Source organism: Frieseomelitta varia, unplaced genomic scaffold, assembly GCF_011392965.1.
Source record: "Frieseomelitta varia isolate USP_RPSP 00005682 unplaced genomic scaffold, Fvar_1.2 scaffold_178, whole genome shotgun sequence".
Taxonomy (NCBI): Eukaryota; Metazoa; Arthropoda; class Insecta; order Hymenoptera; family Apidae; genus Frieseomelitta; species Frieseomelitta varia.
The window spans coordinates 43,428-68,245 of record NW_025109505.1 but is presented as its reverse complement, the minus strand read 5'-3'; the positions used below and the strand labels follow the sequence as shown (position 1 = coordinate 68,245).

The 24,818-nt window shown below is 41.3% G+C and overlaps 1 protein-coding gene across 2 annotated transcripts; it reads right to left on the bottom strand.

Annotated features, from left to right (window-relative positions):
- Positions 1-711: 711 nt before the first annotated feature.
- On the bottom strand, positions 712-24,368 carry LOC122538802 (mothers against decapentaplegic homolog 7-like). Of its 2 annotated transcripts, XM_043673182.1 has the most exons (3): positions 21,643-24,368; positions 20,331-21,569; positions 712-807 (listed from the first exon to the last, which is right to left on the bottom strand). In XM_043673182.1, exons 2-3 carry the CDS (start codon positions 21,253-21,255, stop codon positions 728-730), a joined length of 1,005 nt encoding a protein of 334 aa, XP_043529117.1. In that variant the 5' UTR covers positions 21,256-21,569; positions 21,643-24,368; the 3' UTR covers positions 712-727. The 2 variants fall into 2 exon arrangements, with proteins under 2 accessions (XP_043529117.1, XP_043529116.1); XM_043673181.1 differs by having other exon boundaries at positions 20,331-24,368.
- Positions 24,369-24,818: the final 450 nt, after the last annotated feature.

Here is a 24,818-nt window from a genome sequence, read left to right as displayed (position 1 = left end):
TCGAACGAACAGTAAATCAATTTTTCTTTCGAACGCCCGCGTTCCATGTTGATTAACAAACAAACCAAGAGAAAAATCTTACGCTCTTTCATATGTTAAACGTTTGGCACCGCTTTGGTTATTTCAAAGCATTATTTCAAAATCGATTCAAACGTCGTGAGACACGTTCCTCCTGGTACGTTTCGTCACAGAGAATTTTTGCACCGAGCCAAGCCACGAGATGCGACGCTCGTTGAAAACGACTCGCATGCTAATCGTTCGCGGGGCAATAAACATGAGTTATCGCTCGAACGATTGCGCGAGGCTGCATTCCACGTTGGTGCAACAGATACGATGAAAATCGATTAAAATGATTAAAAGTTTGCTGAATTGTGCGGACTGAAGTGGACACCTAACTCGAGACACACGGTGAACTCGTGAATATATTTGTTTCTCATAACCATTGTAGTGCAAGAAGGACGATTCGAATATCAAATACTTCTCATAAAAATCAATTCCAAAATTTTCCACTGATCGCGATAATTCACCACAGTGTTGCTCGACATTCTAATAATCGAAATTTTCAGTTATATCAGTCGTCACAAATGGCTTTGATAATTTAAGATTCTCAACGAGCTTTTATAAATTGTGCAAGGACTCTGGGCGCGGCTGTATCGATAAACGTCGCCGATTAATTCCTGATTTAATTTACGATGTCGCTGCATATGTTGCAGCAAGTGTACTGGTATTAAAAATGTAATAGATGAAGGCACTTACCCTCGGGCCTCAGTCTGTCGGCAACAAGGCAGTAGGGGGGTGGCGGCGACTCTAAAATCAGAAGAAAAAGCAATCAGCAAATACCAATATTAGAGAAATTATCAAACTCGCATCTGATCATTTAATTGTGCAATCAGTAATTAGTATTATAATTTTACACGACTCTCTGATCTACGAATATTATCTTTCATCGAATGTTACATCATAAGAATAAAGATCTTTTAATTTGGTCTAATGTCGCTTTGCTTTGTCGTAACGAAACAGACACATTGATAAATTCCGCTCATTATCCCATTAGTTTATTTCCTTCAGAATGTTAAATATCAGAGGTAATCAAAAGGTAATTAAAAGGTGTCTGACGGCTAATAATCTAGTTTATTATCTAGGAAAAATGCGGTTATTCAAGTAGGCATTATCTCAATTATACGGGGAATAATTTACCTGGTTGATTAAATTATTTTTATCTATCAAGCTTGTCGTCTGTTATACCAAGAGACAGCAAAGAATAATTTACAACGTTCTCGATCAACGTAAGACATTTTTAATTCCAATATTTCAGCGTGTTTTCACCCGAAAAGGCTAAGGCATGATTCTACATTTAAGAATAAATTAAGAATAAGAATTGAACAATTAAGAATAAATCTACATAAAGAATAAAATTTTTCTACAAGACACTTCTCGTTTTCGAGAAAACCGAGTTTGAGAATTTATCGAGTATATACTTGAATTCAACTAATTTTAAACATGACAAAAAAAGAAAAAAAATTAACGGGAGATTATTCTAACATGCGAAAATGAGTAAGAAATGTAGAATAAAATTTTCTAAGATGTTTCGCTTTCGAGAAAATCTATATTCTTAAATTCAAAAAATTTTAATAAAAATTATTTAATAATAAAAAATAAAAGTTTTATTATATATATATTATATGTATATATAATATAAAAATAAATAAAAATATTAATTTAAAAAAATTGATTTTTATTTATTTTAATATAATATAAAATATTTAATATATAATTTAATAAATAATAATTAATAATAATTATACAAAAATAGAAATTTTACTGTACGTCTTTTACTTATTTTAGAATATAGGATACTCGTCTGTCGGTTATTCTTTTCCATCACTTCTAAAAAATTTAGTTAAAAAATTAGTTAAATTTAACCATCTGGTCTAGTAAATTGGAGCTCTAGTTTCACGACAAACAAATTATTCCCATTTTCTTCGCGACTTTGGAAACAAAAACCGAAGTAATAGCGATCTGTCCATCCACGGATTTTAACGCTCGTCTCGTAAATTTCAAGAAAACCGAGGTTTCTGCAACGTAAAGGGACAACGTCCAACCATTGCCAATTACGTTCACTCCCTTAAGCATCGAGTGGCGCGTGGATGGTGAAGAGCGAGGTTCGTTAAAAAGGAAACGAGGTGCCATTGATTAGAGGCGCCAACGCGCGACAAACCTATTTTCGTGGGAATGTCACCGCGCGAGACGTAGACGGAGGCGTCCCGATTCCCACTTGAGAATGCATCCGAATGAGGATCGACGATCGTTTGGCGAAGCGAGCAGCGAGCGATTGGAAAAACCGACCCAAGGCAACCGACGCTCGCGAGGGCTTTCGATCGAGAGGGGAAATTAATGGGCGAGCAGCAACAACGGGCGCACGAAACAGGCCTGGCGCCCCGTTAGAAGCCGCGCTCCAAAACCGGACGATTCTATTATTGGCGCGGGGCAACGGCGAAACCGGTACACGACGCTTTTCGTCCTTTTACGTAGCGGCCTGAGAGCCGCGGAGGACAAAACGGTGGCTACCGCGAATAAAATCGCGAACGTCAAGGTAACCGAGCGGCGCCTAGCGATCGAGATGCCACGACGATCGCGTCCGCCGATTCTCGAGGGATCGTCGGTCGTCTTCCAACGACAATAGTCTGAAACTCGCACGATTTTTTTGGCCAAAATTTTCACGGTCAATTTTCCAAGTTTGATATTTCGATCATTGTTTCGTAAGAAATAAGGGTCTCTTTTAAAACTCTGGAATCGAAAATGCGTCCACCGACAAGCAATTCTTGAAGAGCCGTGTCTTTCAACAATGCACAGTAGTCTGAAAATCACGCGATATTTTAACGAAAATTTTCATGGTCAATTTTTCAAGTTTGATACATTTCGATGAAATTTTTGTTTCTATGAAATAAAGATTCTTTATAAATAGAAATATTCTAAATATTCTAAATATTCTATATTCTAAATATAAAAATTCTAGAGTCGAAAATGCAAAATTGCAATATTTTCTGAGTTTTAAGTATATTTAAATGTAACCCAGACAAAACAAATGATAAGTTTATTATTTCTATAATAAGCAGTTTATTATTATATATAATATATTATTATATAATTGTTTATTATTATTATATAATAGTAAGTTTATTACTTTTATAATAAGTTTACTACTTCTTAATAATTTCTATCCAATGATATACCGATGAATTCAAAAAGAGGACGAATTATTGCATACGGTTCGGTCACTCGTTATGGTCCGCGAACCAATTGCTGGGCGCAAAAACGTTAAAACCACACAATTTTTATTAAACAATTTTTCTTTAGAAGTTATTTCAGGTGTGCAAATTATGTGAAACCACTCTGTATACCTACGATAAATGTAATGAATTTTTTTTTTTTAGCAAACAGTTTTTATAAATTTTTCGCTCTCGTTGGCACAAAATTAGACGATCGAACGATCGTCTCTGCAATCGAAACAAAGAGAATATTGTAACATACGCGACATACTTGAGTCTACTAAAATCTGATGCAACAGACACAATTAAGCGACGACAACTGGGTCAACGAGCCTCTTCCTCGCAAAGGATTCTCGATCAAGACGTACGACATGTATCGTGACGTACAATGTCTCGATCACGACAATGATGTTTGTTTATTCCCTTGATCTTTCCTCGCGACACGTTACGTCCATCATGCTGAAAACATCTCATGACAGAAATGAACTGACATTGTACATTTGATTGCACAGTAATGAAGAGTGAAAGATATTGCTGATCGAAAGTGAAATTGATATTTAAAAGAGCCCGGCGGCTCTGGTTTTCGAGGAGGTTGTGCATAATTATACGGCGAACGACGTGTTTGAAATTAAACGAAACTATTAATACCTCGAAGAGTGTGTAATTGCATGCTCTTGCAGGCATATGTGGCCGTGGTAGGAAAACTGTTATTTCGAAGGGAGCTCGTATTTTAACCTTTTAGCCGCGGGCGATACCAAATACGGTATTAGTTCTCCTTCACGATAAACTCGCGCAACATATAAATTTCATTCGCCATTCTCTGTACGCAAAAAAAAAAAAAGAGAAAAAAAACAAAAAATTACCGGCGGCTGGAGGATTAATTATACGGTGGAGGACATTGTCGGATGGAAATGTTGGGTCTTTGAACAATTTACGCTTAATCGCGCGCTGACGAACACCGCGATAAAAGTGCTGATATTTTAGAAATATAAAGGGGCTCAATAACGTCGAGCGTAAAGTTACTTTGTCATTTTTTTTTTAATGCGAAGCGACGTGCAATTGCAAGTATCAAAAAAAAAAAAAAAAAAAAAAAAAAAATAAAAAAAGAGAGATAGACACGCGAGATTTCTCGTCTATAACGACGCATGAACGACATCGAGCGATGAGATATCTCTCTCGTTCCAAGAGTGGCGCAAACAACATCGTGTCGCGAGATATCTCGTCCGCGAGATGCGAAGGGGTTAATCTGAACGTTCTTGACGTGAAACGAAACGAACGCGAGGAAGATAATGGACAGAATATAAAAAGGAGCGATGCGAATGCATCGAGCGAGCGTTGCGGTCGAACGAAACGTAAATTTAAAGGGGACAACACACAGCGAGGAGAGCTGTAACTCAGCGAACAATCGTGAAGAATGATTTAAACTGTGTTATTAATTTCATACAACTTGATTTCATTTTAAAGCATAGAATATGCTACTGTACTATCAATCTTGATAAGTTATTTTACATTATTTGGAAAGGGTGGCGATTTTTTTTTTCTCGAAAATCGTACAAATTCAAACGCAAAGAAAGAAAAATTAAAAAGTTTGTTTCATGATCTTGAAGATTGAATTTGTAACAGAATTCTCGAGAATTGTAAGAATTTAAATATGGGGGCATATAAAAAAAAATTCAAATATAAAAAATACATTAAAAAAAATCTTTTTTATAACTAGATTCAATATAGTCTTGTGAATTGAAATCTCTTTAAAACTTGTATGATTTTTTTTTTTTTTATTATTTCATTGAACGATGAACTAACATTTCGTCGTTTAATTTTAATTTTTAATTCAAGTTTCAATGAAAAGGGAATTTTAAAGAGGTTTTGTAAAGAAGATTTCAAAGACTATTGAATTTAGTTGTGAAAAAAATTATTTGCATTTCTACATAATCGTTTGAATCTTCACAACTTTTACCCACTACATGATACAAAATAAAAATCATTTTACGGCTGTCGGAATAGTAGCTTCACGTTTTAAAACGAGCCCAGGTGAATTGTATGATTTTCATACAAACTTGTGTATAATTTTAAAATTACAATAGTTTAAATTATCGTCAATTGTTCATCGTTTCTGATTCGGTCTTCAAGAATGAATCCTTAAAATTGATGAAATTATTTCTACTCCCTGGCAGGTAAAAGAAGGAACAAACTCGAGTCACAATTTGACAATAGATACAGGGTGCAGCCTAAATTTGAAAGATGTCAAATCACATTATCCCCATTATTTTTGCAATTGTTCGAAATTATAAAACGCCGCGACATGGTGGTATCGAGGCGGCCGCAGGATTGAGCGCACGACTTGCCAAAAGCCGGCTATACGTTTTGTTTCGCGCTCCTCCGTCCAAATATATTTCACGAAAACTAAATTTGAAAATTTATAGCGTACCGCGGCCGCAACACGATCCGCGGCGGTTGTAACAAACGACGGGACGTATTTTACGGCAAAATTCCAACAGGGAACGGTAGCGAGTAATATTCGCGCGAAAGACGCGTAATGCGCCTAATAGCGGGTGCCTACACACGAACACCTTCTCTCTCTCTCTTTGTGTCACGATTGTCTCAATCCCAAACGGACAATCACAGAGATTCAACCGTCTGCGATTCTATTTATAATTCCCGAGCGAGTCATGCAAGTTCATAGAATAATTCTCCGAGAGCTTGAGAGCTTGCTTCAATTTGTCATCTTGATTTTAAGAAATCCGCAACTCGCGTAATTGCAACTGCAATATCCAGGCAGCATTACGGGAGGTAACAGTGATTTAAAAATATTCTAAAATTCTCGCAACGACTTGACCGTAAAGCGTGTGACTCGACCACTAGGCGCTGGCCAACTGATTGCGGACCGTAACGAGCGACCGAACCGTACACAATAATTAGTCGCTTTCTTTTTGAGCTTGTCGGTATGATACCACTGAATAGAAATTATCCACAAGTAATAAATTTATTATTTATATTTTACTAGAAATATACTTAAAACTGAGAAAATATTACAATCTTCTGTCCCAAACTGCAACATTTTCTCAGTTTTAAGACAAAACAAATAAGTTTATTATTTCTATGATAACTAAGTTTATTATTATATATAATATATTATTATATTGTTTATTATTACTATGTAATAGTAAGTTTGTTATTTCTATAATAACTTCTTAATAATTCCTATCCAGTGATATCATACCGACACGAGTTCAAAAGAAAAAGAAAGCGACGAATTTGTTGTATACGGTTCGGTCACTCGTTATGGTCCGCGAACCACCAGTTGCCAGCAAGGGGTTGAGAAGTCTTTCGATTCGATCGGAAACGAGGGATGAAAGAAAGAAGACGATGTAACTGTGATCGGGGGAACGTTTCCGCGTACGTTTCGTTAAGCACGTCGAGAGCGCATCGACCGTTGCCAGATTAATAAAATTGGCGCGGAATTCGGCGTGCGTCGATTTACACGTAGGAAAAATTCGTTCTGCAACCTTGTTCGGGACGAAGGAATAAAAATAAAAAAACGGGAGAGAAGAATATTGATTGAAAAGGAAAGAACGCGCGGCACACGCAAGAACAAGGATCCTCGAGATAATAACGATAACGTCCTTTTAAACATTTGTATTTATATACTCACGCGAGAAAGTTCGGGCGGGTCTTTTTTTCTTTTTTTTTTTTTTCTTTTCATGATTTCTCTCCCGGAGAGAAACCCGTTTCCTCTTCGACTCCCTAATATCACGCAACACTTGGGAAACAAAGAGGCACCGATATGCACCTCTCACGCGGCACCAGACCGAGGCGACGTATCAATTAAAATTAAATTTCTGACTCACTCTGCACCCATTTGAAATTCAAGCCCCCCGCCCCCGGTTCCTCGCGCCGGCGCTCCGCCGCTTTGCCAAAAACGCGGTGACCTTGCCTGCCATTTGCCTCGCGTTGCGCGAAGCCGCGCGAAGTATGAATGGTGATCGGTTGAAACACCAGAGCGTTCACAAACCGCGAGTTGATCGCGTGTTTCTCGATCGTCGCGTGTCCACCCTTCTCCCCCCTCTTCCCGCGAGACTCAACAAAGACTTTAACTTTGGAATTTCAGACGATAAAGGAAAAATTGACCTCCGATCGACGAGTACAGTATACGTGTATTGCACACGTGTGTACGATCGTTCGTGGAAATTCTACGCAGAGCTACGGAGGCGTGAAATTATGAAAAATTGGGCCTAATTGAAGATAGGATGTAACGTAAATAGTGTAGAATTAGGGAGAACAGATTCAATCGTTCAAGCAGTTTATATCAATTTCAATTCGTCGTTCTACTGGTAAAACTCAGTATTTTCAAATATTCTGAAATATCGTCAAACGTCAAGATTTAACTTTTATATTCTATAAAATTTTATATTATATTATTTATATTTATATTTTATATTTATATTTTATATTATATTATATTATATTAACGTTTATATTTTCATATATCGTCGACTAATTGTTGTGCATTGTGAATCTTTCAATCGATGATATAAATTTCAGAGTTTCAAGCAAATATTTTCATGGCCCTGGGTACAGAGATGTAATAAACTAGGAAATACGAATTAAAACACTCGCGGATAATAAATCACAAAGAAAATTTATTCGAATATAATTCTCTGCTAAGCATATGAATATAATTTTACCGTGTATTAAAGACAAAGGTCTAAATATTCGTTTTTATATTTTTTAACTTTGCTAAAATTTCTGCGACCCACAAATTTCCGCTGGAATGACGTGCCACGCACGTCGAGAACTTTTTGTAAATATTGTAAAAATTGTAAATATTTTCTCAGCTTTAAGTATATTTAAGTAAAACAAAATAGGCAAAACAAATAATAAATATTTATTACTTCTCAATCATTTCTATCCAGTGATATCATACCGACGAATTCAAAAAGAAAGCGACGAATTATTGTATATTATTGTTTGGTCGCTCGTTATGGTCCGCAATCGGTTGGCCAGCGCAAGTGATTAAAATCAATAATTTCTTATATTTTGATGTTTCGTTAAAAAAAAAAAAAAAAAAAAAAAAATAGGTGGGAAGAAACTGTTGACCTATCCTACATTTAAAACAATGAAATTCAAATTTAAATTTAAATTTAAATGTTCGAGTGACTTGAATCTTTTGGGATAGGACAGAAAATCGAATAACTTGAATAACTTTGGAAATATCAAATGACAAGTGCGTGAAAATAGATGGACAAACGCCAGCGAAACGCGAGCAAACTAGAGGAATCAACGTTTTTGATCAACGTTTTGTATTTAAAAGGACGAAAATTATTAAATTGGTCGGCTACAGGAGTATTCGTGCACGATTAAGAAGTTACGAGGTAACGTGATACAATGTGGCTGCTACTTAACTAGCAGGATGGGATTAAAACGACCCACACTTGGATAGTGTAAGGTTGAGACGACCTAGAATAGCAACTCTTCTTTCAATGTTGCATTTGATACGCAGGGATTTGTCCGGCGCTCTAGCATCTCCGTTTTAAACCTCTCCAACGAAAGCTAATACATTAAAGTGTATAAGGGAACGAAATTTATTTCCCCGTCATCGTTAATCTCGTATCGAGACGTTTATCTTACTTTTTTTTTTTCTTCTTTTTATCGGTTACATAATACGCGCAAGTGCTCCAATATTTAAAATATCAAATTTGATTTGACACGTTTTCGAGCGTGTATTTCGCTTTAGAACGTTTCCCAACGTGTTCGATAGTGAGGCACTTTACGTAAAATTACTATGGATCAGTTTTCCTGAAATTATTGCTGCTATAGGTACAGTCCCACCGCCTTATAAATTCTCTTTCCACCGTTAGTTTTCCTGTCTGTATGAAGAATTAGTACAGTGCCAAAGTGTTGAAATTGTAGTCACATTTCCTGCTATTAATAGAAAACGGCGTGACACAGTCAATGAACATTCCCACCCCGGAGTCGATATCTCAATTTTCGGTATTTAAACGCATTTCGAAATTTCTCGTTCGTATTTTTGTAAACACTGGCTTAAGAGAGGGTTGAAATGACAGCTTTATCCTACTCGCACGGTCGAGTGAGCTTTATATAAATTTTTACGCGTGAGAAAAAATTACGAGGATAAAAATACGAGCGCTCACGGGCTCGAGAGTAAAACGAAAATTGTGTAAAATAAGCGACGCTGCAACCCGAGCGACGAAAAGATTGGAAATCGTATTTCGCAGCTGGGAACAAAGCAGCATGCAAATGGCGCTCCGGGCAGCGATAATATAAGGCGAATGGAAGAAAAAGAAAAAAAAAAAGAAAAAGAAAAGAAAAGCAAAGGACGAAAGATCGCATTCTAAATGCAACTTTTGATAAAATAGAAATGCGGAGCAAGTGCGACAATTTGCGTCGATGACACCGTCTAGAGCCTAGACGATAATCGATTTCGTCCAAGTGAATTATTAACAAACGCCGCGATATTCGTAATATCGGCGGTCGGGCGCAAAACAACAGATAAAGACAAGAGCAGCGTGCGTGCTTGTCTGTGGTTGTCGCGCGTTTGCGAAAACAAGGCGCCACCGTGAATGCGATTCACCTTCGATAAATGTCGACGAACGTTTATAACCGTGTTTCGACGGCTATAAAATTTTTCGACGATAATGCTTACGATAGAAAATCGTACGCAGGTCCCGGGGTATAATATGCGAAACGACACGTCGCAGACACTTGAACACAAAACTCCACGTGGCAATAATAAATAATTTAATTCGCGCGCACCTTAAAACGCACCCGATGATTTTCAAAATCAATCCACGATATTTAAGTAGATATCTGATTAGTTTATACCGTCAAGTACCCGTGTATATAATACATCTATTTCGACCAACGTAGACAGAAATTGAAGTATCGTGTTTTTGTTTTAAAATACGTCGTACAGTTCACACTGCTTTCAAAATTAATCCCCGAGATTTAAGTAGACGATCAGTTCAGTTGATTAGTTCAAATGGTTAAGTATCAAATATATTTTACGTCCGACTTTCGACAATAAAGTCGGACGTAAAATACACAAGTAGAAATTGAAGTGTCGTGTTTGTTCTAAGATTAAAGAGATAACATTACATATTCGTGTAAAAAACTGAACACCGCGTATCTTTTATTTAAAACGGTAAAATAGATAATAATCGATGACTAGAAACTGTTATCAATATTATTATTCTGCTTGCATCGATCGACACCGTCATACAATCGTCATTACCCCCTCCCGTTCATACTATTTACTATTTGCCACACACTTTCTACGCGTTTGGTAATCGAATACCACGAAGCCTCAATGTGAACAATAACAAATTCTCACAGGGGCATGATCTTTCGAACAAACAAGATACACCGTATTTCCCTGCAATCTTCCCTATTCGCCTAAATAACACCAACTAGTCTAACACAAGTCCCAAGTCCCAGTTTCCCCCGTCCGAAAGGACGAAAATACCAGAGAGAAACCTGTTATCTCTCCGCTGAAAAACCAGCCGTATCTCGACGAAATCTCCGTGGAAGCTTCCTGAAAGCTACCTGCAGGACGACCTTCTCGGAAGTATTTCTTCGAGGCCGTATGTAGCTGAAAGTTGAAAGGAAATTTTCGAGGAGAAGACTCGAGCCATTTCGAAGATCATGTAGTGTAGAATCTACCACTCGAGTAGAACAGCCGAGAGAGAGAGAGAGAGAGAGAGAGAGAGAGAAGCGTAGCCGGTGTAGTGTAGCGCAGCGAGTTGCGTTCGCAGTGCTCGGGTTCGGTTCGGTTCGGTTGGTTCGGTCAGCTCGTTGGCTAATGCCGACTGGCCTCGACAATTAGCTGGCGCCAGCAATGACACGCAGCGGCGCCGGGTTGCCCCCCTCCTCGCCCCGTCCGCATGCCGCTCGCCAACCCCTCGCCCCCCACCCGTTGGCATCGACTCCCGCCAGCGACGTTCGAAAGCTCCCCCCACCTCGAGCGCTTCCCCCTCCCCCTTACACTTCATCTTCCCCTCGCCAACTCCCCCCACTCTTGCAGCCCACTTCCCCGACAAAACCACAGGCGCGCGCACACATACACACACCACGCGCGCGCGCGCATGCATACGTTTCACCGGGCGCCCCGTTCACCGACCACTTTTCCTCCCCATTCTCTTCGAGTATCGTCCGACTTGTTCTTTCCTTACTCTCTCGCCCCCTTTCCCCATCTTTCTCTCCTCTTTCTTCTATTTCTCCTCGAGCCGCCGCCGCCGCCGCCGCTACAACCACCACTTCCCCCTCCCCCGCCCCTCGATCTCTTTGCTTGCTCTCTTTCCTTCTTTCTTGGCAGGCCGCGACTCGCCCAATATATGCTTTATTTTTAGATTCATTTCCCTCCGACTATAACTTCGTGCCGGCTATCGGTAAATGCCGATTGGTAGTACGTTCTTTTCGAGCGTAGAGCTTCGGATTCGATTCGACTCGAAGTTTATACGGAGGCTAAAGTATAGGGTAGAGGAGTAGTCGACGATGATCTACACCAATTTGTTCTTTCGAACGTTTCTTCTTTTCTTCCTTTGCGTTTCTTACCTTTTTCTAACAACGCTTTCAAGAATAACCTGCGTAAATTCGACGTAACAAACGCGTAGTTTCATACGTACGGAAAATTCAGAATTTTCCAGCGGTTGTTCGCGATCGAGCAAGTGTGCCCCGATACTTTTGAACGGGGGTGTACACGTACGCGAGAAGCGCGCTGGCGCGAGCGACCCGCCGCTATTATTAGACGTGGAAACCTCAGCGTGGAATCCGAAGGATTTCGTTATTTTCCTATATGGAGATTTTCGTTCTGCGAATCTCCGTGGCGGTGCAACAGCGAACGCGTCCGCGCGCTCGTGTCTCGTCGAATCTCTCCCTCCCTCCTCCTCTCCCCCCACCCCCCGGCGACGGGAGGATATTAATAGGAAAGTGAACCGGCGCGCCGTGTAACAGCGGTGTTTACCTCGCGCGCCGATTTTCCGGCGCTCCCGATTATCGATAGATCGCCGCGCGACGCGGCGAACTGTGACGAATCTCGACGTCGACGTCGCGAGATCGTGCGCCACGCCAACTTCTCGTTCCTCGTACCCGATATTATTGCTCAAGTGGCAAACCGTGTTCGCATTGGGCAACTTGTGCTCTGCCCGAGTCGATCGCTAAAATCAGGCTAAAATCGTGCAAAACGTTCTCTCTCGTGCCGTCTTGATTCACTTTAATAAATTTTAATAAACCAATCTTGACAATTTCAATTTCAAATTCAATTGTTCAGTCGCTGTCAATTGTTTCAGAGTGAACAATGAGATTCTCTCACGAACGTGCCTGACGAATAAAAACGTTCGACTCGATTTCGATTCTTCGAAATTGTATCTAGTGACGAGAAATATTCACCGACTCGAATTCTACTTCCCGCTGGCAAGAATTGTTAATTACACGTCGCTCTGGTTGTATTGAACGATAAAAATGATTTTTTATTATTTATTTATAAAATTAATTAATTATAAAATCATAAAAATAATTGTAAAATCATAAAAATACTATTGTTATTATATTATTAGAATAAAAATACTATTATTATTATATTATCAGAATAATCATAAAAGTAACAAGATCGTAGAATTAAATATCAAACGATTTCAAATCGATCAACCTCAAGTTAAGTTCAAGTGTAAACTAAATTCTTAATCAATTATATCAGTTTCAAGTAGAAAAGAAAAAAAAAACAAATTTTAAATAATAATCAGGTACATCATCAGCGTTGCAATGCCTCTTAACGTACCTAACAAACCAAATGCTCGATTTAATTCTGATTTCCCAAAGTTACACTACTTAAGTGATAAGAATATCCACCAACTCGAGTTTTTTCATCTCCCAAATGAGATTATGTTCACTAACTCGATCAAATTAATTACAATTACTGAAATTACACGTCGCGCGTTCGTTGTATCGAGCAACTTTCAAAAATCATTAGATAATCAGGATCGTAGAGTATCAACCGTAATTGAACATTAGCCTTAATTAAAAACGTCAAACGATTTCAGGTCGATCGACCGAATCGGCGGATTAAACGGTTGCCTAATGTAAACGCGGCTTTAACACACCAAGAAACATACTACATTGGTTTACGAGTTTTCTCGACTGGTAGAAGGCGGCCCCGTAGAAAAAGTATGAGAGTAACGCGCCCATGATCATTTGTCCAATATCGTGGACACGATTTATCGGCCGGTACGTTCGTATCTTTTCAATTGCTTCACGCCTAAATGTCACGGCGATCGTTTTTGAGCGAGCATTCTTTTTCTTCCCTTCTATCCTCGCTCGGTATATCAGCCTACGTCGATTTTATTCAGATAAAACCGACGGATAGATCTCTCATTTAATAAACTCTCGAGCTTGACGGTGTTACGAGGTTCGTAATCGTTTAGAGATATTTTTTCTTTTCTTTTTTTTTTCTTTTTTTTTTTCGGTGTACATACATATCTCCGTTATATGCTCGCTGATATTTTACGCGTCGGGTAACGATATTCAGGGCGCATTAAATATACCAGGCGCCGCATTATAAATAAAATCGCGAGTATACGATTTTAATATAAATAGATTTTATCTCGAATTGGTTTGGCGAGAAAATATATGCCGACCGATATTCGATGCTAAGTATACCAGAGCGACGCTTCAGAAGTGCGGCAATAAATTCTCATAGAAGTAGGTGTATTTTATAACGTTCGCATTCATTTCCCCACCACCCCCGACTTCTGAAAGCATTTAGCAATAATGGAACAGTTTCAACGGGAAATATTGCAATTTTATTATATTTTTACTCTCCGGCAACCGGTTGACGCATTAACAGCTATAAGCATGCAGGATTTTCTTGTCCCCTCGCGCCCGAGTCTTTTTCTTTATCGTTTCGAGAATTCGAAATCAGGATCGATCGATCATCCCAGTTCTAACTAGTTTCCAACTAACAAAAGTTGAGCGGCGACGAGTCGAATGATCATCGGAGTTACGTAAAGTCGCGTTTTGCTGGCGCCTTCTCTATTTTCCCTCTCTTTCCTCCTGATACACACTGTCTTTGTGTTTCGATAGGACGCGACAGACTTTTTGTGGTTGAATTTGTGTCGCCAACGAGAGGAGGTAATCAGTCAGGCAGGCAGGCAGACAGACAGACAGACAGACAGATGGTGCCACGATAGACGATCGTGTTAACAAATTTTACGATTACGCGAGGAGCCTGTTGACAACCAACGTCCGTGTAAACTAGATAATCGTGGATATTTAATTTCATACGCTCGATTATTTCGCAACGATATTTCGTTAGATAATGGGCGTGTACAACGAGGAAAGTACAATCAACTTGTGAACACACGTTTCGTCACGATTCTATCTAACAAAACACATTTTAGTTCGATATTGGAATATCTATTCGTTTTTTCTCTCTCTCTCTCTCTCTCTCTCTTCCCCAATTTGTCTTCATTAGGGGAGAAGAAGGAAAAGGAGATAAGAGGATTTTTACGACTTTAAATCCCAAATGCTAGCGGAATGGTCATTCTCTGAAGAAAGAGAGAACTGAAATTGGAATCTTGAAAGGAAAGTTGGATGAAAGATAATTGGTGGGCCTGGACGACCTTTGATTGAAAATAGATAACCGTACCTGCTACGGGACACCATTGATACCTGCGAAAGGTAACGTCCGAGTGATGAGACAACAGGTATACACTATTATCCAGCCTACCTGCTGGATCATTCCATTTCAAGCAGAAAATTCGACTGGTAAATTTTCCAGCCCTGGTGTAACAATTCAATCGTTCGAACACGCGGAACTTTCTCTCCAAGTTAAACTTCAAGTGAAATCTAAGATATAGATATGACGTGAATTTGAGATTCATTAATTAATTGGATTCTTTAGTATCATTTTAATTTGAAAGAATGAAACTATCGACTTGTTCACTTTACTTTGACATTACTGTCATCGTAATCCCCAACTGTACAATTACCTATCACTAAGGGATAATACCGTCTGGATAATCCGCCGCAAATCTACCGTTATAATGGTTATTAGAATGTTCTTACACACGTGACGGTCTTCGACTTTGCAAAAATAATTGAAAAACGAAATGAATTCAAATTGTAATTTGCGAAACAAGTTCCGATTAATGTTATTATATTATTATTGTTCCTAGAATTCTTGGAATATATTATTATATTACATTATATTATTATGTAGAATACATTATTGTATTATATTATACTTTCGTTATCTTAGAATTTTTGTAATATATTATTATATTATAATATATTATATTAGGTATATAGAATATGTTATTATATTATATTATTATATAGAATATTATTGCATCATATTATATTATCATTATCCTTAGGATTTTTGGAATATATTATTATATTATAACATATTATATTACTAGGTATATAGAATATGTTATTATATTATATTATTATATAGAATATTATATAGAATACCATATTATATTATCATTATCCTTAGAATTTTTGGAATATATTATTATATTATGTTATACTGTTATTATCTTAAAATTCTTGGAATATATTATTATATATTATATTACTAGGTACATAGAACGTTATTATATTATACTATTATATTATTATATTATAGTATATTATATTGCTACATAAAATATATTATTATATAGAATACAATATCACATTATATTACATTATTATTACCTTTAGAACTCTTGAATAGCTCCAAAAGATGAGCGATCATCTGTTATACATATATACGCACGGTCAACCCTGATCACCCCCGGATAAAACGCCTCGACATTCATGTCAGACCCTGCAGATTCGTTCGAAATCACGCGTATCCAACGTAACATCGGGACGACGTGAATGCCCGAAGTGATTTTTCACGTTGAATCCGCGGTTGAGCCTCGATGACAGGGGGCACACAAAAGCGACGGGTTCATTGCCGATTCCTACGGCGGAGCGAAACGTCCGCTTTCATCAAAATTTATTACAGTTCGCGGCCGCTACCGATGCGCGACCGTGGACAATCGACAACGCTCACACGTATCGATACCATTCGCTATTCCGCTCTTGTTGTCCTTTTGTGTTGCGCTCGTACGTACGAGAAAGAGAAAAAGAAAAAGGCCCGTCGCCTCGTCGCATTGAAACGCGAGCTCAAACAGCTCCGAATAGCTTTTTTATTCCGCGCACGAAACGCTTGTATTCCCATTTACCTAGGAACCCGAGCACAGCTGGACATCGACTAATCCTCCTCGGTATCGGTAATAAATTACCTGTTTCACCCGTTTGACCCGTGGCAACCGAGGGGTTCGTTAGCGCGCGACCAGCAACCGCGATTAGCATTTGGTTCGCGGCGGAGCAACGCCTGTGTGCCGTTGCAACGTGGTGCTTTCGCGTGGTTACATTATTCGCACGTCGCCGAAACGACGCCGGAGGTTTCACACGTCCCGGCGACGAGACACGCGGTTTGAAGGTGGCATTTCCTACGAGACGTGTAAGTACAACTACGTAACACGAACGCGCGACGAACGCCGATACGTGTACCAGAGAGCATTTGCGTTATTTGTTCTCCTCTGTTTGCGAAAAAGTGACTCTTTGAGGAAAAATGTGAAACAAAATTAACGCCAGAAGTGGTCAAATCAATGACCAATTCATAATTTTTGTTATATATCATAGATGTGAAATTGAAAAGTGTATGTTTAAAGATTTCAATGATTTTTCATAAAACACACAAACAAAACCTCGTGTATTCTATTTTTTTTTTTTTTTTCCACTTTGACACCTCTGATGGTAATTCTATGCCTAAGTTCTTTAGTATTCTATTTTTTTCACTTTGACACCTCTGATGGTAATTCTCAGCTCAAGTTTTTTAGTTGTACCGTTAACCTCTTGGAATGACGTGTCCCGCACGTCGAGAATTTTTTGTCCCAAATTGCAACATTTTCTTAGTTTAGTTTTAAGTATATATAAAATTTAGTTTTAAGTTGTTAATATGTATATAGTTTAGTTTTATATATATATGTATATATAAAATTTAGTTTTAAGTTTTTATAACTCTATATATATATATATATAGAGTTTAGTTTTAAGTATATATAAATACTTAGTTTTAAATATATCTAAATGTAACCCAGGCAAAACAAACGATAACCTTATTGCTTCTTAATAATTTCTATCCAGTAGTATCATACCGGCGAGTTCAAAAGAAAAAGAAAGCGACGAATTATTGTATACGGTTTGGTCGCTCGTTATGGTCCGCGAACCAGTTGCCAGCGCAAGGGCTTTAATAACCGCTACACACTGCAGAAATTGCGTCAGGTGATAGATCGTGATAGATTTCAAACAAGTAATTATCGACTGTAGTCTATAGTTCATTGCGATAAAAATAAATCTCACTACGGAATATCCATCAAGCTCAAAACTCGATCGTACAAGCAGCACGGTCGCAGCCAATCGCGAACATTCTCTGGCATCGCAACTAATTGCAAGCTAATAAGTTAATAGATCCGTTAAATTTTTCCAATGGGGATTTGTAGATGCTCAGAGATTCGCGCTCGTTCGCCGCGGTCACGTACGTAACGCGCGCGTGGAATTCGCTATAATACGTTCGACGAACAGTTTTATACTCGGCTGTTGCCGGTGACAATTTACGATATAATTGTGGAATGGCTGCCGGAGACAATAACGCCCATTGTTCGCCGCGTGGCTCTGCTAATTTATTGGAATTCTATATTTACGATGTATTCCGCGGCATAATAGTAATACGCGGATGACTTCATGAATCGGCTATTCTCGGAATTTATCAGGTGGTGACAGCTGATTTCCCGAGGCGTCTCAACGACGCTTAACGTCAGATTCCGTTACGGGTTTTTATTTCGACGCTTAAGCGGATGTCCGCCTTGTGTGCTTGCCAATCGTGACTAATGGACACGAGTTGCTCTTCGGCTCCGATAGAAAGTAAACATATAAACCAATGAATTTGTTGGAATTTGTTTAGTCCCGACTTTAACCTCTTGCGCTGGAATGACGTGTCACGCACGTCGAGAATTTCTTGTTCCAAAATTACAACATTTTCTCAGTTTCAACCCCCTTGGGCTGGCAACGCCGGTTCGCGGACCATAACGAGCGACCGAACAGCATACAATAATTCGTCACTTTCTTTTTATTTTGAACTCATGACGGTATGACATCACTGGATAGAAATTATTAAGAAGTAGTAAACTTATCGTAGAAATAATAAACTTACTATTACATAATAATAATAATAATAATAAGCAATAATATAATAATATATTATATATAATAATAAACTACATATAATAGAAATAATAAACTTATCATTTGTTTTGTCTGGGTTACATTTAGATATACTTAAAACTGAGAAAATATTACAATTTTTTGTCCCAAAATTATATTATAATTAATATTATAATATTATAATTATAATTATATTACATTAAATTATATTATAATTAATCGTATAATTATTAATTATATTAAATTATATTATAATTAACATTATAATTATAAATTATTATTATAATTCATATTTTCTCAGTTTTAAGTATATTTAAGTAAAACAAAATAGGCAGAACAAATAATAAATTTATTACTTCTCGATAATTTCTGTCCAGTGATATCATACCGACGAGTTCAAAAAGAAAGCGGCGAATTATTCGTATACGGTTTGGTCGCTCGTTATGGTCCGCAATCCGTTGCCAGCGCAAGTGGTTAATTTTCGCGACCTAAACGTGCGATGATCTAAATGGAAAATTCGCGATCGAGAGCGTTAGGCACTCCAATTCTGCTGTTCAATTCGAACGCAGATTCCCGACTCTGCGTACCTCCATTACGAAATTACAAATTCTTCAACAAACGACGAATTCCACTCGACGAAATGCGACCAATCGATGGCTAAATGTAACAGTTGAACGAATATTAATGTGGAGTTTCACGCAAATTTGATGCCTCTAACGAAACGCAAGAGCCACGGTACATTAACAAATTACGAAACACGCGTCCCGTCTTGCGTTTCCATTTCGTTTCATTTTCTCGGCGCGTCAGGACCGAGGGGAGGGCAAAATTGGAAACGTTAATGATTAATTTCATATCGGATTTTAGTTAGTTACTATGAGAGCAGTGTGACGCGAGCGCGACGCGATAGTTCGTAATCTGCGCTTGCGCGAACCAAAACAAATGAAATCTATTAGCCAGTACGTTATTACATCTCTATAATTAAATTATCGGCTTTCAAAGCGCGACAATTGCCCCAAACTTATCGGAATACGTAAGGTCATCTCTATTTTTATTTTGCCAGCGCTTGCAAAAATCAACTGCCACGTTCGACCGTACGTAGCAACGTTGATTTTCTACACATAATTACACTGATTTTTCTAAAACTCTCATTTTCATACAATTCTTTTCTTTTTCTAACAATTAAACAGGTTGTAAAATATTTTTGAATATATATATATATATAATTTCGTAAAAAAAGAAAATATTCAAATCTGAGTTAAACGTGTCTATTTGTAAACAAAGTAAGAAACGAAGTTCGTTAAATGTTCATTGAAACAGAGAGAGAGAGAGAGAGAGAGAGAGAGAGAGAGAGAAAGAGAAGGTCGGAAGCTTGCTAGCTACAAGAAAATTCGATTATAAATACGTACATACTAATAACACGAAGATACTAATCTCATGATCTCCCAACCTTTGCGTACACGTACGGTCAACAAGCGAATCTACTCATTCGCTCTTTATTCCGTAGAAATTATCTGCTTTACGTGTTCCAACTTATCCACAGATAATCTCGAACACGACGCTGATTGAACATTTCCAAATCCCCCGATTCGCTCGATCGTATTAATTTACATGGCGATTTTCTCTATAGTCTTCTATAGTCACTCTACCGAGCGTAAAAAGCAAGAGTTCAACAAGTAACAACGTTCGTTCCATCATGTTGTCTATGCTCTTTCAAGTATGTACAATCATTCGCAGAGACAGATAAGAAAGAAAGGAAAAAAGAAAAAGAGAAGAGAGATCGCTTACCGGGTTTGCAAAGCCGGCTCCAGTGGTAAGGGTTGCAGCATATGTATACAGGGTCTTTAGCGGAATGACAGACAGGAAGTCTCTTGAGCTCCGACGACTGATTAAGATCCGGCCACCGCCAGATCTGACAGCAGAGCAGGTGAGGGTCGACCGGCGCGTTGTCGAGGGAGCCGCGTGTTGGCACTCTTCGTCGATCCGGCCTTATCGACGACGCGCGCGAGTCGTCCGATCCAGAGTTCTGATCGTCACCGCCAACGTTCTCCGACGACGAGGAACGATGATGCTTGCTTCGGTGATACCGGTGATAATAGTGGTGATGATGCGTAGGGTGATGGTAGTAGTGGTGGTGATGGTGGTAACGGTGATAACGATAGCATTGTTGTTGCTGCTGTTGTTGTTGTTGTTGTTGCGGCTGCTCGGCCTCGTAGCCGTCCTCCTCGGCGTGCTGACGCGGCACGAGGACGCACGAGCCGAGATCGGCACCAGAACTCTCCACTGCGGTGAGTAACATCTCCAATTGATTCTCCTTGAGCGATTTAAGGAGCTCCTTGCACCTCAACGTACGAACGGAATCGTCGTCATCGTCCGGGCTCTGATCACCGCCGCAGCAACTTTGATGCAGCCTACTCGACGAGACGCGGCCCCCTTTGCTACCACCCCCGCCTCCTCCTCCTCCTCCTCCTCCTCCTCCACCACCTCCTCCTCCTTCTCCTCCTGACGACGCTCCACGCGCTCCTCTGGTTGTCCGGCCCGTCGTTGCCGTCACGTTGCCGGTCGTGTCGTTCTCGGTGCCGCTCGTGTTGTTTGCGCGATGAATACGTGACGAATCCTCTTGAGCTTCACACTCGGTTTCATGCTCTCCACGGACCTTGGCCTTTAGGAGACGTCTAGTGAGCGCCGTCCGTTTGCTCCAGAACATGAACATGAAACAGGATTTGCGGTACGCGCATTTGGGGGCCAGTACTTTTCAACGTAGCCGCGCGGAAAATGAGGGATATTTGGAATCGGTGCCGGACGCGACACCGTCACACCACCGCGTACTGGACACGCCACTTTTCTCCTCCGCCTCCACCGCCGCCACCTCCACCACCTCCACCGCCCCCTCCTCTCGTTCCTCTTCCTCCACAGTTTCCACTACCAGCAGCCTCCTCCTATGCGCCTCGTTTTCTCTCTCGTCGTCTTCTTTGCCGAGGAGCTTGCCCGCGTCGCCGCTCTTCTCTTTCGCCAACGTGACGACTGCTGCGACGAAACAAAACAAGAAGAAAAGAAGAAAAAAGAAACCGGAGCACGAGAGAAGGGTATGTATACACACTGTGTAGAGACTGCGGTCGTACACTCTGTCAAGAACGAGAAAGAGAGAGAGACAGAGACAGAGAAAGAGAGAGAGACAAAAAAACAAACACCGCCGCCTTCTTCCGTCGACGCACACACACCGACGAACGACGCGACGGTCCCGAGCGAGAGACTCTCCTCTGACGGGGCCAGCAGCACACGCGCGTATATATTTATTTATGCTCCCTGCGGATTTCGTGCACTTTGGATCACGGTCCCGAAATAGTGTGACGACGGGCACCACGCGTGTGGCAAGAAACGCTCCCCCCTCGCAGTTCTTTTCACTCTGTTGTAGTGTCCTCGTTCCCACTCGCTCACGGAAAGGGAAACGAGACGGACCTAGAGTTGAAAAAAGGCAGGGTTCGTCCTCTTAGTCCCTCTACCCCTTGTCCTGGGTAACTTTTTCAAACGCACGAAACCGAAAGGTTGGGTCGAGAATATCGTCCGCCGACCTTGAACTCTCGTTTACCTACGTGTGCGCACAGACCACACACACGCACGTACGCACACACACAAACTGGCCGGCTGATCGGCGCGCGCCCCAGCGATTCGTTTACACGTAGAGCGAGCACACGCCAATTCGTCCCGGCGATCTCGATCAGCTGAAGCGCCACTTCATTTCTCGCGGTACGCTCTCCACCGGTAAGTAAGTTCGAACGATTTCTCTCTCGCGTTTGATTTTTCCTCAGACGCCGGAAAGAACCTACGCGCGTGTCTCTCTCGAATCGTGAAATTCGTTTCTCTCGCGAGAGAGGAAAGGCACACAAGAATTTTCGCGAACGTCGCGACAAATGCTTCTCGACACAGAGTCACGGTGCAACGGTCGCCGGCGGGGTTACGGACGCGCACTATTAGTATCACGATACACTTCTTATCCAGTCGTTGGATGTGGCGGAATCGGTCTCTCGCGCGCGCAGAACACGCCACCGGTTCTTGACTTTCCTCGAGACAAGTTGTGTATCGACAGCTCTGTCTTAACCTCGCGACCCGATACACACACACGCACACGCACACACGCCACAACACACGCGTGCCCACGTATATGTGATACAATCCGGTAGCGCGGTTCGCCCGACACGAAGAAAAAAAAAACAAGTTTTCTATCGGGCCAGCGAATCTTTTCTCCTCTGATCGTTTACGTTTCTCTTACGAGACGACTCTGGCAACCTGGCGTTCCGACCAGGACGGTTGTTGATTAATGTTCCTGGGTTCACGGACGTTGAAGAAGCCCAACGTGATACGATAGCAGTGCCGTCGTTTTCGCTCTTGACGCTCCTCTGCTCGTGCCGTCGCCAATGCCGGCAAGCCGGCACCACACAACAACAACAACAACAACAAGAACAGGAACAACAACAGCAGCAGCAACAGCAACAACAACGACGACGACGACGACGACGACACTTTAACCTCAAATCCGAGATTGTCGCGTCGATCACTCCCCGTCATCCGTATACGCGTATCACCGAGTGACATTTTCCGCTGGCATCGTCCGTCTTTCTCCTCCCCTCCCCCTTCCTACACGCTGGCCGTTGTTCACGCACCGTTCTCACCGTAACACACTTGTCGCTCGTCACCCATCGCCGTCGCCGGCCTGCGGGCTTATTCGCGCGAGGCGACCGCGAGGACGCGCACTGTCACATTCTTGAAATCGCTGCCCGGACGAGCCAGCGAGATGGTACGAGCGAGACGCAAACTGATGGGATAGGGACAGCTATCCGCCAAAGCGAGAGAAAGAGAGCAGAACGACGCGCACGAAGAGAAAAATGAGAGTAGGGGAGTATATGTGTACTAGAGCGCACCAAGTTGCCTTCGATTGCACCGTTTGAAAACTTCTTCGACCACGCACTGTGTCGCCGGTGACTGTGTCCGACGACACACGAAAGAAAGAAAGAAAGAAAAGTTGCAGCTCGGCGCAGCGGAAAACGGCAAGAGTATGTGTATATCGAGTTCAGTTGCTCGTCGCGGTGTTACACTTTCGACTGAGACACGCACAGGCTGTTTCAGATTCTTCTTCCACTGGTGCTCGTTGCTTCCCGCACGTCGCTTCGCGCGCACAGATATACCGATGTGACTTGTCGTCGTCACCCGTAGGGGGGGGCAGGCAAACTGTTGCGAGGAACAGGCCACCGATTTCGTCCGTAACACGATTCGACTCGGCTCCGCTCGACGACGCGACTGGTACGCACGAGGTCTCCGTCACGAGCGCGCAGCACACCGACTTCCACCGCCTCTTCCTCCACCACCACGTCGCTGCCTGAGCTCGTCTCGTCCCGTCCGTCTCGTCCCGGCGCGCCGATACACCGACCGCAGCATACTAAACACACAAGGGAGATTGTTAAACATGGCCGTCACCGCTGCGCCGCTGTTTCCCGCGTTCGCCGCCAGGGGCGCCACTCGCACGCATGTACGCTACGTATTCGCTATCGCTCCTTTCAAAATCATGACCCATCATCTTTCTCTCCTTTCTTTTCCTACACCTCCGGCGAACGAACAGTCGCACCGACCGAATCGAAATAATCGTACGAAATTTATTAAATATACACGAACAATTCCACCGCGCGGGGAAAACTTTGATCGATCGAACAAATTACGATCTAGATGGCCGTTATTTTAGGAACTGGTTGGGATAGGCGGAGGAATTTTTGCGGAGGATCGATGGATCCACGATCTGTGCAACTGGAGCAGGATCTGAAAGAGCCTGCGGATGGAGAAGGTGGCGATGACAGAGGGTGAGGGAGTGAAGAAGCGGACAGGGGGGCAAGTTAGCCGAAGAAAGAAGGGGGCAAAGCAAAGCGCAAGGTGGACTCGTCTGATGATTGTAGTGTTGGGCGGGAAGAGGAGGGGAAGGGGGGGCGTCAGCCGGTCGGTCGCGGTTACTCGAGCGGTCGAGCAGACTGACGCCAGCGCCTCTGCGTAGCGCCAGCGCCAGTCACCGTGCGGACGTGCACTCCACCCCGGAGGGTCAACATTCCAAGACGAATTTCAATCATGATATTTCTTGTAAAGGGGACGACGCCTTCGTTGCGAGACGTGTCATCGTCGTCGAATGACGGAAGAATGTTAAAGAACAACGGTCCCCCGTCGTCGGGCAGGAAAGAATTTGCTCCGTCGTTCTCCGTGGATGACACGCGTTCCCGTTCTGAATAATAACCGATA